General features: G+C 54.4%; 1 protein-coding gene across 1 annotated transcript; it reads left to right on the top strand.

Moving 5' to 3' along the window:
* Positions 1 to 1,912: 1,912 nt before the first annotated feature.
* On the top strand, positions 1,913 to 15,552 carry Nlrp12 (NLR family, pyrin domain containing 12). The gene is made up of 10 exons (XM_013027636.1): positions 1,913 to 2,198; positions 3,364 to 3,441; positions 4,290 to 5,973; positions 7,999 to 8,169; positions 9,475 to 9,645; positions 10,103 to 10,273; positions 11,271 to 11,441; positions 13,230 to 13,400; positions 14,259 to 14,429; positions 15,465 to 15,552. The coding sequence occupies exons 1-10, from the start codon at positions 1,913 to 1,915 to the stop codon at positions 15,550 to 15,552; spliced, it is 3,162 nt and encodes a 1,053-aa protein (XP_012883090.1).
* Positions 15,553 to 16,568: the final 1,016 nt, after the last annotated feature.

Here is a 16,568-nt window from a genome sequence, read left to right as displayed (position 1 = left end):
ATTGAACCCAGGGCCTCAGGCATGCAAGGCAAGCACTCTACTACTGAGCCACCTTCCCAGCCCCGATCTTTTAATTTTTAGCAAAGTTTTTTTTGTTATGGTTGTTTGTTTGTTTGTTTTTCAGGTATGGGGCTTGAACTCTGAGCCTGGTTCTTCAGCTCATGGCGAGCACTCTACCACTTGAGCCACAGTGCCACTTCTTGTTTTCTGGTGGTTAATGGGAGATAAGAGTCTCACGGGGGCTGGGAAGATGGCTCAGTGGTAACATGCTTTCTTTGCATGCATGAGGCCCTGGGTTCGATTCCTCAGCACCACATAAGCAAAAAGAAAAAAGCCAGAAGTGGCCCTGTGGTTCAAGTGGTAGAGCACTAGCCTTGAGCTCAAGAGTTGAGGGACAGCACCGAGGCCCAGAGTTCAAATTCCACGACCAGCAAAATTACAGGCATGAGCCACGGACACCTGCTTCAAGGTTTTATTTTTAGGATAACAGAAAAAGAGAGACACGCATTTCCCTGAGAAGGAAGTGAGGGTTCGAGACTGCATGGGCTCTGCAAACGGGAGAGAGACCTTGTCTGTTTCCTCAGCACAGGCTGACCCAGCCAGCTGGCTTTCTTCACACCCTGCTTCTCAGTACTGGCTCCGATCCTTTAACAAGCTGGGTTTTTTTTCCCCTTCACAGAAAATACTGGCCTTTAGTTTGTGTTCCTTGGTGTTTTATCAAGTGATCCTAATGTGGTGCTTTGTCAACTGCAGCCAGGGTTCATGGAGGCAATTTCCTATCTGCCAGACCGGCCACCCCACATCCCCCAGCAGGCTACACTCTGCCCGCTTGCCCCGGTGTGTTGGCGCCACCTAGTGCTGCTCAGAGGACACTGCAGCCACTGGCCAGGCTTTCATTGAGCCATGAAAAAAAAATAAACGATCTCTTCTCTCTCTCCCTCTCCTACTCCCTCCCTTTCTCCAGCCCTGACGCTTGAACTCTGAGCCTGGGCACTGACCCTGAGCTACTTTTGCTCAAGGCTAGCACTCTACCACTTGAGCCACAGCGCCACTTCCAGCTTTTTACCAAAGAATCGAACCCAGGGCTTCGGGCATGCTAGGGAAACACTCTATCACTGAGCCACATCCCCAGCCCAGAACCTCTTATTTTTATTTTTATTTTTTTGTCAGTTGTGGGGCCTGAACTCTGGGCTTGGGCACTGTCCCTCAGCTCTTCAGCTGAAGGCTAGTGCTCTTATCACTGAGCCACAGTGCCACTTCTAGCTTTTTCTACTTATGTGCTGCTGAGGAATCGAACCCAGGGCCTCATGCATATAAGGCAAGCACTCTATCATTGAGCCACCTTCCCAGCCCAAGAATCTCTTATTTTGATCATCACAATCCACAAAGATTCCAATCTAACACAAATGTCTCCGCCCAAAACATCAGGGGTCGGTGGCTCATGTCTGTCATCCTAGTCACTCAGGAGGCTAGATATGAGGATCTTGGTTCAAACCCAGCCTGGGCAGGTAAGTCCCTGAGACTCTTATCTCCAGTGAGCCACCCAAACAGTCAGAAGTGGAGCTGTTATGGCTCAGATGGTAGAGCACTAGCCTTGAGGGGGAAAAAAAAAATCTCAGGGACAGTGCCCAGGCCCTGATAAAACCCCAAGATGGACCCGAAAACAAAACAGCAAAAAGCAAGCAAACAAGAGAGGCTATTTGTGGGTGGCGGGGAGCAGGTCTCCAACGGTGATTTCTCAATTCTCCACTTCCCTTTCCGCTGTGAAAGCCATCAGAGGGCGGGACAGGCAGGGGTTGGGGGGACTGGGCTGCGGGGACCCAGAAATCCTGGCTGGCTTGAGGCCTTGGCCATGGCGGGGGACACACCTGCCCTGCCTGCAGCCAGGGCTGAAGCCTCCCCACCTCCCACCATGCCGATCGGAGCCGGAGAGGACCTCTGCCGCTTGTCTGCCTACCTAGAGGAGCTGGAGGCCGCCGAACTGAAGAAGTTCAAGTTCTACCTGGGCTCTGGGCAGAAGGGGAGCCACGCCGCCATCCCCTGGGGGCGGATGGAGGCGGCAGGGCCCCTGGAGATGGCCCAGCTGCTCGTGGCCCATCTGGGGACCAGGAATGCCTGGCTGTTGGCTCTGAGCACCTTTGAGCGGATCCACAGGCGGGATCTGTGGGAGAGAGGACAGAGAGAGGATGCAGCTAGGGGTAAGGAGGGGGGGATGTGTCACCATTTCCCTCTGGGGATTTCCTCTGGCGCCCTGAAAACCCTTCTCCTCCATCTCCTTGGCCTGGAAAGTTCTTTTTTTTCTTCTTCTTCTTCCTTTCTAGCACTAGTACGAATTGAACTCAGGGCCTCCCAATTGCTAGGCAGGCCCTCTACCACTTTAGCCACACCTCCGGCCTCGCTTTTTTTTTTTTTTTCTCTCTGTGTTGAAGTTGGTTATTTTCTTTCCTTTTTCTTTCTTTCTTTTTTTTTTTTCTTTTTTTTGTACTGGTACTAGAGCTTAAACTTAGTACCTCACTCTCTGGCTTAGGTCGTGGGGCTTGAACTCTGGGCCTGGGCTCTGTCCCTCAGCTCTTCAGCTCAAAGCGAGCGCTCTACCACTTGAGCCACAGCACCACTTCCAGTTTTCTTTTTTTTCTTTTTTTTTTGGGGGGGATCCAGTCGTGGGGCCTGAACTCTGGGCCTGGACGCTGTCCCTCAGCTCAAGGATAATGCTCTACCACTTGAGCCACAGCGCCACTTCCGGCTTTTTTCTTCTTGCTTATGTGGTGCTGAGGAATCGAACCCAGGGCCTCATGCATGCAAGGCAAGCGCTCTACCACTGAGCCACCTTCTCAGCCCCACCACTTCCAGTTTTCTGAGTGGTTTATTGGAGATGAGAGTCTCATAGATTTCCCTGCCCAGCCTAGCTTTGAATCATGAGCCTCAGATCTCAGCCTCCTGAGTAGCTAGGATGACCAGTGTGAGCCACCGGTGCCCTGTTTAATTACACTTTTTATGACTTACTCCTATGCTCATCAATTCTAGAGATTTGCAAATGGCTCAGGCCCTACTTTTCTCCTCTTGGCAGAAGCCTGACACCCACTAGACCACTCCCCATGCCGGGCAGGCAGCGGAGGCTGGCGTGGACCAGTGCTTCTGAGCCAGTACTCATTCCTTTCACTTCAAGCAGGCCAGAGAGTGCTGGTGTACCAGGCTCATGCCTGGAGCCCCAGCTACCCAGGGAGCTGAGAACTGCAAATCAAAGCCCAGACCTTGGGGTGGTGGCGGGCAGGCGGTGGGAAGGCATTCTCGCCCTCCTGCCCTGGCTAATATGGCTGACGGCTCTCCAGAGGCTGCCTGCTGAGTGTCCAATTTCTCTTCCAGTTACTCCACTTGGACCAGGCCTGCTGGGGAGTCAGTCGGCGTTCTCTCCGGAAACCTGTCCTGGCCCTCCAAGGAAAGGTGAGCCCTGAGCCGTGTGCCCACGGAACAATGCAGGGTGGGAACCCCCCAAAAAGAGCGAGTGATGAGGTTAATCTGACTAAATCATAGCACGTGCATGTGTGAATGATCATGGCGAGGACCCCTTGTGCAGCTGGTGCATATACACTTAAACACTTAACGAATGAAAAGGCCAGGCGCTGGTGGCTCACGCCTGTCATCCTATCTACTCGGGAGGCTGAGGTCTGAGGATCAGGGGAAGGAAAGTCCGTGAGCCTCTGATCTTGAAGGAACCACCAAAAAAGCCAGAAGTGGAGCTGTGGTTCAAGTGGTAGAATGCTAGTCTTGAGAAAAAAAAAAAGCTAAGCAAGCCGGGCATTGGTGGCTCATGTCTGTAACCCTAGCTACTTAGGAGGCTGAGATCTGAGGATGGCAATTTGCACCTAGTCTGGGCAGAAAAGTTCCCATGAAGACTCTTATCTCCAATAAACTAGTCAAAAAAGCCGGAAGTGGAGCTGTGGCTCAAGTAGTAGAGCGCTTGCCTTGAGCACAAAGAGGCCCAGGGATGGTACCCAGGCCCTGAGTTCAAGCCATACCAATGCAAAAAGTAAAAGAGTGAGGTCTTGAGTTCAAGTCCCAATATTGAAGCGTGCATATTGGCATGTGTACGTGCCTGTGCACACACACACACACATTTATCCCTAGTACTGGCAAAAAAAGATCTAAATAAAGAGGATCAGAGGAGAAGGCTTCCTTCTGAGGGCCCTGGAGAGCCACTCCCCCTCAGGGTTCTCAGACTGCCCTGGTCACACAGTCCTGGTGGCGTCAACCACGGCTTGTGCTCACTAATGTTTGTGGTGCATCGGCAGGGCCCGGGGAGTACTACCGGGAGCATGTGCGCAGGAGGTTCGGGCTGATGGAGGACCGCAATGCGCGTCTCGGGGAGTGCGTGCACCTGAGCCACCGCTACACTCGGCTGCTGGTGGTGAAGGAACACTCGAACCCCACACGGACCCGGCAGAAGCTTCTGGATACCAGCTGGGGGCCCCCGGGGTCCACAAGCCTCCAGGCCAGCCTCATCCAGATGGAGACCCTGTTCGAGCCGGATGAAGAGCGGCCCGAGCCACCCCGCACCGTGGTCCTGCAGGGCGCAGCGGGCATCGGCAAGTCCATGCTGGTCCACAAGCTCATGCTTGACTGGGCGGCCGGGGATCTCTTCCAGGACAGGTTCGCCTATGTCTTCTACATCAACTGCCGGGAGATGAACTGCGGTGATGTCCACTACAGCACACGGGACCTCATCTCTGACTGCTGGCCTGAGCCCGTTGCACCCCTCCAGGAGCTCCTCAGGGCTCCCCAAGCCCTGCTTTTCATCCTCGATGGCTTTGATGAGCTGAAGCCTTCTGCCCACGACCCTGGGGAACCCTGGTGCTCCGGTTGGGAGGAAAAGCGACCCCCGAGGCTCCTCTTACACAGCCTGATCCGGAAGAAGCTGCTTCCAGAAGTTTCCTTGCTGATCACCACGCGGCCCTCAGCTCTGGAGACCCTGCAGCCTCTGCTGGAACACCCCCGGCACGTGGAGATCCTGGGCTTCTCTGAGGCCCAGCGGGAGGAGTACTTTTCCAGATTCTTCCCCGATGCCCGGCAGGCGCAGCAGGCCTTCGGCCTGGTGCGGGATAATGAGCCGCTCTTCGCCGCATGCTTCGTGCCGCTCGTGTGCTGGGTGGTGTGCACCTGCCTGCGGCAGCAGCTGGAGGCCGGAGGGCTCCTGAGACAGACATCACGCACCACCACAGCTGTCTACCTGCTCTACCTCCTCAGCCTGGTGCCGGGGACCCCCACGCACCAGGGCCCCCGCAGCCACCCAGGGCTCTGCTCCCTGGCTGCCCATGGCCTATGGAACCGGAAGGTTCTGTTCCTGGAGGAAGAGCTCCTGCCCCACGGCCTGGAGGGTGCCGATGTCTCCGCCTTCCTCAACACGCACATCTTCCAGAAAGACATCGGCCGCGAGAAGTTCTACAGCTTCACCCACCTGAGCTTCCAGGAGTTTTTTGGGGCCCTGTTCTACATCCTCGACGGGGTGGGCCCCGAGCGCGCAGTGACGCAGCTGCTGGCTGAATATGGCTTCTCAGAGCGGAGCTTCTGGGCTGTCACCGTCCGCTTCCTCTTTGGGCTCCTCAATGAGGAGCTGAGGAACTTTCTGGAGAGGCACCTGGGCTGGAAGACATCACCGCATATCAAGGCCCAGGTACTGGAGTGGCTGGTGAGCCAGGCCCGCAGCCAGGGCCCCAGGCTGCAGCACGGCGCCCTGGAGCTGCTAAGCTGTCTGTACGAGATCCAGGAGGAGGCCTTCGTCCGCCGGGCCCTGCACCATGTCCAGGTGCTCCACGTCAGCCACGTGGCCACAGCCATGGAGCACGTGATCTGCTCTTTCTGTGCCAGGCACTGCGAGAACGCCGAGGTGCTACACCTGCAGGGTGCGGCCTCCACCGAGGCTGGGGACCAGGACCTCAGGACCGGGCCTGCCGGAGGCCCCATACCGTCCACGCAGCCGTAAGAACCCCAGGGTCAGCCCTCTGAGCCCCTAGTGTTAACCAGGGCTTGGGTCTGGGTCTTGAACTCAGGGCCTGGGCATTGTCCCTGAGCTTTTTGCTCAAGGCTAGCATTCTACCACTTGAGCCACAGTGCCACTTCCAGCTTTTGGTGGCTCATTGGAGATAAGAGTCTCATGGACTTTCCTTCCCTGGCTGGCTTTGAACCGTGATCCTTAGATCTTAGCCTCTTGAATAGCTAGGATTAGAGGCGTGAACCACCGGCATCTACTTCAAACCCAGGCTTGGTGCTGGCTGGGCAGGTGCTCAACGGGATGACATGAGTGCCATCTAGTGGGCAGAAGGGACAAGTGCATGCTACTGCTGCTGCTCCTGGCTGTAACCCCAGCTACTCGGGAGACTGCCACCTGAGAATTGAGGTTCAAAACCAGCCCAGGCAGGAAAGCCCACGAGACTCTTATATCTCCAAGTAACCGCCAAAAAGTTCAGCGCCATGACTCAAGGGGTAGAGTATTCGCCTTGAGCAACAAATTTATATATAGATATAGATATAGATATATAGATATAGATATATATGGCTTGGAAGGTGGCTCAGTGGTAGAGTGCTTGCTTTGCCTGCATGAGGCCTTGAGTTCGATTCCTCAGCACCACATAAGCAAAAAGAAAAAAAAAACTGGAAGTGAGCTGTGGCTCAAGTGGTAGAGCACTCGCCTTGAGATGAAGAGCTGAGGGACAGTGCCCAGGCCCAGAGTTCAGGCCCCACGACTGGACCCCCCCAAAAAAATATATACAAATATATGTATATATTATGGGACAGCGCCAGGCCATGGTGGCTATCACATGCGCGCGTGCACACACACACACACACACACACACACACACAAAAGTGGCAGAGAAGCTTTACACTCAGCCCGGCTTTCCCAGAGAATTTTAATTACAGTCATCCGATTGCTCTCTGATAAGAAAAGCCCAGATAGAGAGCTCTGCTGCTCTACATCACAGGCCCAGAATCCCTTATCATCTCAGTCCTTATCTGAAAGTTTGGGACCCTAAATGTTCCAAATTCCTGACTTAAAAAAAAAATGATTTTGGTGAGAGAAGAAATCCTCAGCCGTGGGAGCCAAGTCTGAACCTGAAATTTCCTTCTTCCCAGGCGTTTTACAAGCGAGTTTCCCACGCTACTTCCTGTTTGTTTCTTCGGGTCCCTGCCTGGGGAGAGCGGTGGGGGGGTGTCTGTGCTATACCCGTGGAACCCCAATCTTCATCATCTTTTGTGTGGTTGCTTCAGTGTTGGGGTTAATCAACTCGAGTGTGTCCAGGAGGTGAAATCCACCTCTGATGCCCGATCTGTAGATCTGCATCCCCTCTTCCTACTCTGGGAACTCTGCCATTCGGTCCTGTGGGCAGTCCAAGATGCCAGCCAGGCATGGCAAAGAAGGCTTTAACCCCATCCAGGGAGGCTGGGGAGGAGGATTGGAGAGTTTGAGGTCTAGCAAGAGATGGTCTCAAAATCAATTCTAGGTCAGGTGCTGGTGACTCATGCCTGTAATCCCAGCCACTCAGAAGGTGGAGATCTGAGGAACATGGTTCAAAGCCAGCCTGGGTAGAAAAGTCAGTGTGACTTTTTTTTTTTTGTGGGTCCTGGGGCTTGAATTCAGGGCCTGGGCACTATCCCTGAGCCTTTCTCTGTTCAAGGCTCTACCACTTGAGCCACAGCGCCACTTCTGTTTTCTGTTTGTTTGTTTTTTCTGTGTATGTGGTGCTAAGGAATTGAACCCAGGGTTTCATGCATACTAGGCAAGTACTCTACCACTGAGCCACCTTCCCAGCCCAAGTCCGTGTGACTTTTTTCTCCATACTAGCAAAAAGCTAGAAGTAGAGTTATGACTCAAGTGGCAGGCCCTGAGCTCAAGCCCCAGGACTGTGTGAGCACACATGCACACGCACACACACACACACACATCCACACACACTACTGAGAAGTGCTTGTAGTAGAACTAGCTGTCAGCCTGTGTCCTTCATGCAGACCCGAGAGGAACCTGCTGCCCAGCGCCTACAGCGAGCACCTGGCTGCTGCTCTGGGCAACAACCCTGGCCTGGTGGAGCTGGCGCTGTGCCGCAGTGCCCTGGGGACACGCGGGGTGCGGCTACTGTGCCAGGGCCTCACACACCCCAGCTGCAGGCTCCAGAACCTCAGGTGAGGCCCAACTGGCCTGCCTTCCCTCCCAGCCTTCTTTCCCTCTCTCCCTCCTTCCCTCCCCCCTCTTTCCCTTCCACCTACCCTTCCTTCCTCCCATCTTCCCTCTCTCCCTTCCTTTCTCTTACTCCTTTTCTTCCTTTTGTTTTTTGTCAGTCTTGGGGCTTGAACTCAGGGCCGGGGTGCTGTCCCTGAGCTTTTTTTGCTCAGGGCTGTTGCTCTACCACTTGAGCCACAGTTCTGCCTCTGGCTAGTTAGGTGGAGATGAAAGTCTCTTGAACTTTTCTGCCCAGGCTGGCTTTGAGCCATGATCCCCAAATTTCAGCCTCCTGGGAGCAGGATGACAGGCCTCTCCCGGGCTGAGACTACAGGCTTGTACCTTACTGCCTCCCCACTCCCTCCCCTGTTCCTCAGTTTCTACCAGCTTCAGTCATGACTTCTTTGTGGGACTGTGGATCTCAACAGCAGGGCTGACTTTCTCACCAGTCTGAGACCTGGAGTCCAGAGGGAGGCCTGGCTCTCACCTGGCACCGCCTCTGCCTCCTCCCCTGGGCTTGGGCTCTGTGTGTGGCTTTGGGGGGCACACGTTTCAGACCACAGTGCCAGGTGCCGGTGGCTCCTACCTGTCACATCTGAAGACAGCAGTTGGAAGCTAGCCTGGGTAGGAAAGTCTGTGAGACTCTGTTGTTGTTGTTGTTGTCATCGGTCATGGGGCTTGAACTCTGGGCCTGGGTGCTGTCCCTCAGCTCTTCAGCTCAAGGCGAGTGCTCTACCACTTAAGCCACAGCACCACCTCTGGTTTTCTGGTGGTTCATTGGAGATGAGTCTCACAGACTTTCTTGCCCTGGCTGGCTTTGAACTATGATCCTCAGATCTCAGCCTCCTGAGTAGCTAGGCAGACAGGCATAAGGCCCCCAATGCCTGGCTTTTTAATTTTCAATAAAGAAAAATACAGGTCATCTTAAAAAAAAAATAAAGGAGAGAAAAGTTTAAAAAAAAAAAGCCTTATGCCTGTCATCCTAGCTACTCAGGAGGCTGAGGTCTATGGATCATGGTTCAAAGCCAACCTGGGCAAGAAAGTCCGTGAGACTCTCATCTCCAATAAACCACCAGAAAACAGGAAGTGGCGCTGTGGCTCAAGTGGTAGAGCGCTGGCCTTGAGCAATAGCTCAGAGACAGCACCCAGGCCCAGAGTTCAAGCCCCAGGACTAACAACAACAACCACCATCACCAAAAAAAGAGAACTCACCAAACTGCCATAGTAGACAGGATTGGTTCTTCTTCCTCCTCCCCTGCCGCCTGCAGGCTGAAGAGGTGCCACGTCCCGGGTGCTGCCTGCAGGTACCTGGCTGCTGCCCTGACCTCCAACCAGCACCTGCTGCGCCTGGACCTGAGCGGGAACGGGCTGGGCTCCGAGGGCCTGGCGCTGCTCGGTCGCGGGCTCCGGCACCCCCGCTGCCGGCTGCAGATGCTCCAGTGCGTGCACCCCACCCACACCCCTGCAAGCCGGTGCTTTGCATTCTTCCCCTTTCCCCCAACCCCCTCCCCCATTTGTGTGTGTTTTTTAGTGCCAGTCCTGGGGCTTGAACTCACAGCCTGGGTGCTGACCCTGGGCTTTTCCCCTCAAGGGTGGTGGTGCTCTACAACTTGAGTCATAGCTCCACTTGCAGCTTTTTGGTGGTTCATTGGAGGGAGGCAAGAGTCTGGAGCATTTGCCTGGCCAGCTAGCTTTGAACCCGGATCCTCAGATCTCAGCCTCCTGAGTAGCTGGGATGACAGGCGTGAGCCACCATGCCCAGCTTGAATGTGGGTCCCTTTGAGGAGACAGAACCCCCCCCAGCGCCACCCCCATCCCAGCTACCAGTGGGTGTGGTGGGGCCAAGCAGCCACTGCAGAGGGGCCACACGGTACCTCCTTACCCCTGTCCTCCCAGGCTCAGGAAGTGTCTGCTGGACGCCGAGGCTGGTAGGGAGTTGGCTGCGGTGCTCAGTGCCAACCGGCACCTGCTGGAGCTGGACCTGACTGGGAACCTGCTGCAGGATATAGGCCTGGAGCGGCTCTGCGAGGGCCTGAAGCACCCTGGCTGCCCACTGCAGATGCTGTGGTGAGATCTCGCGAGAGCTCAAGGCACATGCCCCTGCAAAGCTCGTGTGGCTGGTGCTCCGCTGTCTGAGTCATCCTTTCTGCTTTGCTTTTTGCTGGCTAATTGGTCAGGGAGTCTCTTCTATGTGGAATAGCTTATTATTATTATTATATTTATTATTATTATTGTACTGGTCCTGGAGCTGTCCTGAGCTTTGTTTGTTTGTTTGTTTCTTTTTTGCCAGTCCTGGGGCTTGAACTCAGGGTCTGGGCACTGTCCCTCAGCTCTTCAGCTCAAGGCCAGTGCTCTACCACTTGAGTTACAGCACCACTTCTGGTTTTCTTGTGGTTTATTGGAGATAAGAGTCTCATAGACTTTCCTACCCGGGCTGGCTTTGAACCGCAATCCTCAGATCTCAGCCTCCTGAGTAGCTATGATGACAGGCGTGAGCCACCGGTGCCCGGCTTCCAGCTTTTTCTTATACGTGGTACTGAGGAATCGAACCCAGGGCCTCATGCATGTGAGGCAAGCATTCTACCACTGAGCCAACTTCCCAGCCCTCCCTGAGCTTTTTGTGCTCAAGTCTGGTACTCTACCACTTGAGCCACAGCGCCACTTCTGGTTTTCTGAGTGGTTAATTGGAGATAAGAGTCTCACAAACTTGGGGCTGGGAAGGTGGCTCAGTGATAGAGTGCTTGCCTCACATGCATGAGGCCCTAGGTTCGATTCCTCAGCATCACATAAGCAGAAAAAAACTGTAAGTGGTGCAGTGGCTCAAGTGGTAGAGCGCTAGCCTTGAGCTGAAGCGCTGAGGGACAGCGCCCAGGCTCAGAGTTCAGAACCCATGACTGGACCCCCCCCCCAAAAAAAAAAAAGTCTCATGAACTTTCCTGCCCAGGCTGGCTTTGAACCAAGATCCTCCGATCTCCGCCGCCTCCTGAATGGCTGGGATGATGGGCGTGAGCTGCCATGCCCGGCTCATCCATCCCGCTGTGCCATTCACGTTCCCCTTGCACAGGTTGAAGATCTGCCACCTCACAGCTGCTGCCTGCGTTCACCTGGCTGCGGCCCTCGGCGCCGGTGCTGCGCTGATGGAGCTCGACCTCAGCCTCAACGACCTGGGCGACCAGGGCCCACTGCTGCTATCCGAGGGCCTGGCGCACCCCGCCTGCAAGCTGCAGACCCTCCGGTGAGGGGGCTCATCCCACGCTGTCTGCACCCCCCAAGCCCTAGCTATACCCTCCTGCTTCCGGGAGCCCTTCTGCTGTGTTGTCTCTACTATACCAAGAGAATCCTGTGTTCAAACCCAATGGGAGCCACCTACACACCCTCTCAAATCAAATCAAAAATGGCCAGGCACCCGTGGCTCACACCTGTAATCCCAGCCGCTCAGGAAGCTGAGATCTGAGGCTTGCCATCCAAAGCCAGCAGGAAAGTCTGTGAGATGTTTTCTTTTTTGGTCAGTTGTAGGGTTTGAACTCAGATCCTGGGCACTGTCCCGAGCTTCCTTGTGCTTAAGACTAATAATGCTCTACCATAGCACCACTTCTGGGTTTTGAGTGGTTAATTGAGTTAAGAGTCTCACAGGGACTTTTTGTAAGGTTTTGGGTGAGAAAAGTACCACGCAGAGAGGAATAAAAAGATTGACTGGAAAGTTTATTGGGGGTACGCTCCCTGGCAAACTCCCTGGTTGGGATCAGAGAGGTTGCGCTGAGTTTGGTTGCAGCCAAGCTTTTATGGGGGGGGTAAAAGCAGAACTTGTGGTGAGCAAGGACTTGTGGCACACAGCTTGTTTTGCCCATTTGAAGGGTTTTAGGCCAGTGCACTCCAAGAATGGTTGACTCAGATTGTGTTTTTGATGGGGAAGTGGGCTTTCCCTGTTTTTTCCAGTGGCCTGATATTTTTCCCCACTGCCTACTTCCTCTAGTGGCCTAACGCTTTTCTTTTCTTTCCTCTTCCCTTCCCTTCCCTTTCCTCCCCTTCCCCTCCCTCCCCTCCCCCTCCCTCCCTTCCTCCCTACCTCTCTTTCTCTCTCTCTCTCTCTTTCTTTCTTTTTTGTCAGTTATGGAGTTTGAACTCTGGGCCTGGGTTCCCCCTCCCCAGGGTGCCCCCTCCCTCCATGAACTCTTCAGCTCAAGGCCAGTGCTCTACCATTTGAGCCACAGTGCCACTTTTGGTTTTCTGGTAGTTCATTGAAGAGTCTCAAGAACATTCCTGCCCGGGCTGGCTTTGAACTGCGATCTTCAGATCTCAGCCTCCTGAGTAGGTAGACAAGTCCTTGAAACTTTTTTTTTTTTTTTTTCGGTCGTGGGGCTTGAACTCTGGGCCTGGGCGCTGTCCCTCAGCTCTTCAGCTCAAGGCGAGCGCTCTACCACTTGAGCTACAGCGCCACTTCCGGTTTTCTGGTGGTTTATTGGAGATAGGAGTCTCACGGTCTTTCCTGCCTGGGCTGGCTTTGAACTGCGATCCTCAGATCTCAGCCTCCTGAGTAGCTAGGATTACAGGCGTGAGCCACCAGCGCCCGGCAAGTCCTTGAAACTTTTATCACCAATAAACTACTCAGAAAAACCCAGAAGTGGAACTATGGCTCAAGTGGTAGAGCGCCAGTGTTGAGCCAGAGTTGAGCAAAAGAAGTTTAGGGACAGTACCCAGACCCTGAGTTCAAGTCCCATAACTGGCACACACACACACACACATACACTGAATCCCCTGCCCACCAGCCACAGCCTGACACACTTGCTACAGCAACTCCAGGCAACCAGAATGTTCTAGTACGTTCCATAGACACCAGATATGCATTTCTACCCAGGGCTTGTTTTCTCCACATCCTTGCTTTCCTCCTGGTATACCCCCTCCCTGCCTCTCTTTCCTCTATTCCGGGGAGGTGTGTGTGTGTGTTTGGGGGGGGCGGTGCTCCAGACCGCCATCCCCAGGCCCAGCCCTGTCCCCCTCACCCCAACCCCGTTCCCTTCTCTAGGCTGGGCATCTGCAGGCTGGGCCCGGCCGCCTGTGGGGCCCTGTCACATGCACTGCAGCTCAACAGCAGCCTTCGGGACCTGGACCTGAGCTTCAACGATGTGGGGGATGCGGGGGTACAGCAGCTGGGGGAGGGGCTGCAGCACCCCACGTGCAGGCTGCAGAAGCTGTGGTGAGTGTGGGGATGGGGGACTGGGGGAGGGTGGGCATGGGAACACCACCTCCTCGTCCTTTGCTTTCTTTTTCTTTTTGTTTGTTGTGGGACTTGAACTCAGGGCCTGAGCACTGTCCCTCAGCTCTTCAGTTTAAAGCGAGTGTTCTACCACTTGAACCACGGCGCCACTTCAATATGGGTTTTTTTTTTTGGTGGTTCATTGGAGATAAGAGTCTCCATCCTCAGCTCTCAGTCTCCTGAGTAGCTAGGATTACAGGTGTGAGGCACTGGTGTCCAGCTTTGCTTTCTTTTTTCATCTCCAATTGAGCAAAAAAAAACAAAAACAAAAACAAATCCAGAAGTTGCTGTGGCTCAAGTGGTAGAGCTCCAGCCCTGCGTGAAGAAGCTAAGGGCCGGTGCCAAGGCCCTGAGTTGGAGTCCCAGGCCCGCAACCCTGCCTCTCCCCTGGTAAATATGTTGAATGCCTGCTGTGATCAGACCCCTTCCCCCGGCTGGCTCTCAACAGCTTCCTCTTCATTCTTCTGTGAAAACTTCACCTCTAAACCGGTGCCAGCCACCATGCCTGTAATCCCTGCTCCGTGGAAGGCTGGAATGAGGATCAATGCTGGAGGCCAGCCAGGCAGACAAATCGAGCGGACTCTTAACATCCAGGCAATCACCCAGAAGACAAAAGCAGAGCTGTGCCTGGCTCAAGTGGTAGAGCACCAACCACCAGTGAAAAAGTTCAGGGACAGCTGAGTTTAAGCCCCAGGACCAGTGCACGTGTGCACAGACAGACAGACAGACACACACACACACACACACACACACACTTGCTCCCCTCTCCTCTGGCCTCACGTGTCCGGCTCTTTGCAGGCTGGACAGCTGTGGCCTCACTGCTCAGGCCTGTGAACACCTCTCCTCCAGCCTGGCCACCAGCCAGACCCTGAGCGAGCTCTACCTCACCCACAACGCCCTGGGCGATGCGGGCGTGCAGCTGCTGTGCCAGAGGCTGGCGCTGCCCGGCTGCCGGCTGCGCGTGCTCTGGTGAGAGGTGGTCCCCGCTTCGCTTTCCCTCCCCCTGCCCCGCTTTGCTCTGCGCCCCCCTTCCCCCGGGTGGTAGCTGGCCAAGTTACCTAGAAAACCTACCCATTCCATTCGCCGAGTGCTGGTGCTCACACCTGTAAGCTCAGCCACTCAGGAGACTGGGATCTGAGAAGTGTTGGGCAGGGAAATCCTTGAGACTCCAATGAACCACCAAAAAGTAGCAGTGGAGCCATGGCTCATGAGGTAATGTGCCAGTACCAGGGGAAATAGCTCAGGGACAATACCCAGGCCCTGAGTTCTAGCCCAGGAGTTGCGCACACACACACACACACACACACACACACACACACACACACACACGTCATCTTTGCATGCACGTAACTGCAGAATGCAGACCGCAGACTCAGCCATCTTGTCCCCAGGGCTTGCAGTTTTTCCAGGTGGGGGAAGTCTCCCGGCCCAGGATCAGCAGACCTGGATCCAGCCAGTTCCTCGGGCTGGAATTACAGGCATGTGTGACACACCCTGCTTTACTCCCTAATCTCTCAAATGGGGGCAATTGTAGCTGAGAATCTGGAACTTCTCAGCTGGAGCTCCAAGTCTTATCTCTTACCAACTCGGTGACATTTCTAAGTGGCTCCACTCCTAAGCCCCTGTCTTCTTCTCCAAAGAGAGAAGGAGGCGTTCTAAGTTCACTGAGGCACTTCAAAAAGTTGGGATTACTTTCCAAGGAGGTTGGATGAAAACAGGGGATCATCTTAGGTTTTGGCAGTCTCTCAAAGACTCTTATCAATTGACTGTTTTCACTCAAAGATGGTGCCCTACCGATTAAACCATACAGCTCCCCGTCGGGCTTTTGAGTGGTTCATGAGATTAATGTAACTTGGCCTTCTCTGCTCAGGATGGCTTCGAACTGTGACTCTGGGCCCTTGCTCCATTGAGTAGGAGGGATTACAGGGGTGAGCCCCAGCACTGGGCATGCCACAGATGAGTAGCACCAGGGAAGTTGTGACCCAACCTTCTTTGTGTCCTTAGGTTGTTTGGGATGCAGCTGAACAAATCCACACACAGGAGGCTGGCAGCTCTTCGAAGAGCCAAACCTCACCTGGACCTCGGCTGCTGAAGGCTTTCCTGGGGCAGAGGCGGTGGGGAGGGGAGGAGGGCATGCTTTACCCTTTGCAACCATGCTTACAGGGCTGGGGACGGAACCCTGAGGCTGCCCAGGGGGCCCCTTCGCCAGGAGATCACTTGCTGTCCAGCTAAGCCAGAGACCCAGCTCCCAGGCTGTTATCTATGTTCAGCCAGAATAAACCTTCCTCAAGCTAGTTTGATGTTCTGCCAACACAGCTTGGGATCAGAGGCAGAGGTTTTATTTCTGCCGGTTCTGGGGTTAGAACTGGGGGCCTGGGAGCCTGAGACTTCTGGTTTATGAGTGGCTAATCGGCGTCCCCGGATGTCTGCCTGGGCTGTGAACCCAGAACCCTAGACCTCAGCCAGGATAGCAAGGATTAGTTCTGAGCCCACGGCGCCAGCGAGGCCGGACGGCAGATTGGGGGGCGAGAGTGACTCTGGGAGCAGACCACTGCCATCTAGAGGGCAGAGCCGGAATGCTAGCGCACCGAGGAACCATTCAGCCTGTGTAGGGATGCCACGTGGACAATGAGCCTTGAACTCGAGGCACGTGCCTCACGCCCTAAGGGCAGAGTTCTAAGAACTCAAAAGCCCCTGACTTGAGCAGCTGACTGCCCTTAAGCCGCCATTCCTAGAGATCGGGGTGCTTTCCACCCCTGCAAAGACCAAAGAACCACTTACAAGGGCCAAACAAGGCCCAAACCGGCTTTATTGCTAGCCAGGGTTTACTCATCTATACAAGGCCTAAACTGGCTTTATTGCTAGCCAGAGTTTAACCATCTACACAAGGCCTAAACTGGCTTTATTGCTAGCCAGGGTTTACCCATCTACACAAGGCCTAAACTGGCTTTATTGCTAGCCAGAGTTTACCCATCTACTGATAGAACACCACCAGGGACGCTGATGACGCATCCATCCCGCACATTGCTCGTCAGGCAGAGTAGGAAAGCAAAGACAACCAAATAATCTTTTCAAAGCTTTATTTAAGATCAGGGCACAAAAACTGGA

Source organism: Dipodomys ordii, unplaced genomic scaffold (genome assembly GCF_000151885.1).
Source record: "Dipodomys ordii isolate 6190 unplaced genomic scaffold, Dord_2.0 Scaffold105, whole genome shotgun sequence".
In the NCBI taxonomy this organism is placed as follows: domain Eukaryota; kingdom Metazoa; phylum Chordata; class Mammalia; order Rodentia; family Heteromyidae; genus Dipodomys; species Dipodomys ordii.
Note: the sequence above shows the minus strand (reverse complement) of the source record. Positions and strands in the feature narration are given on the sequence as shown.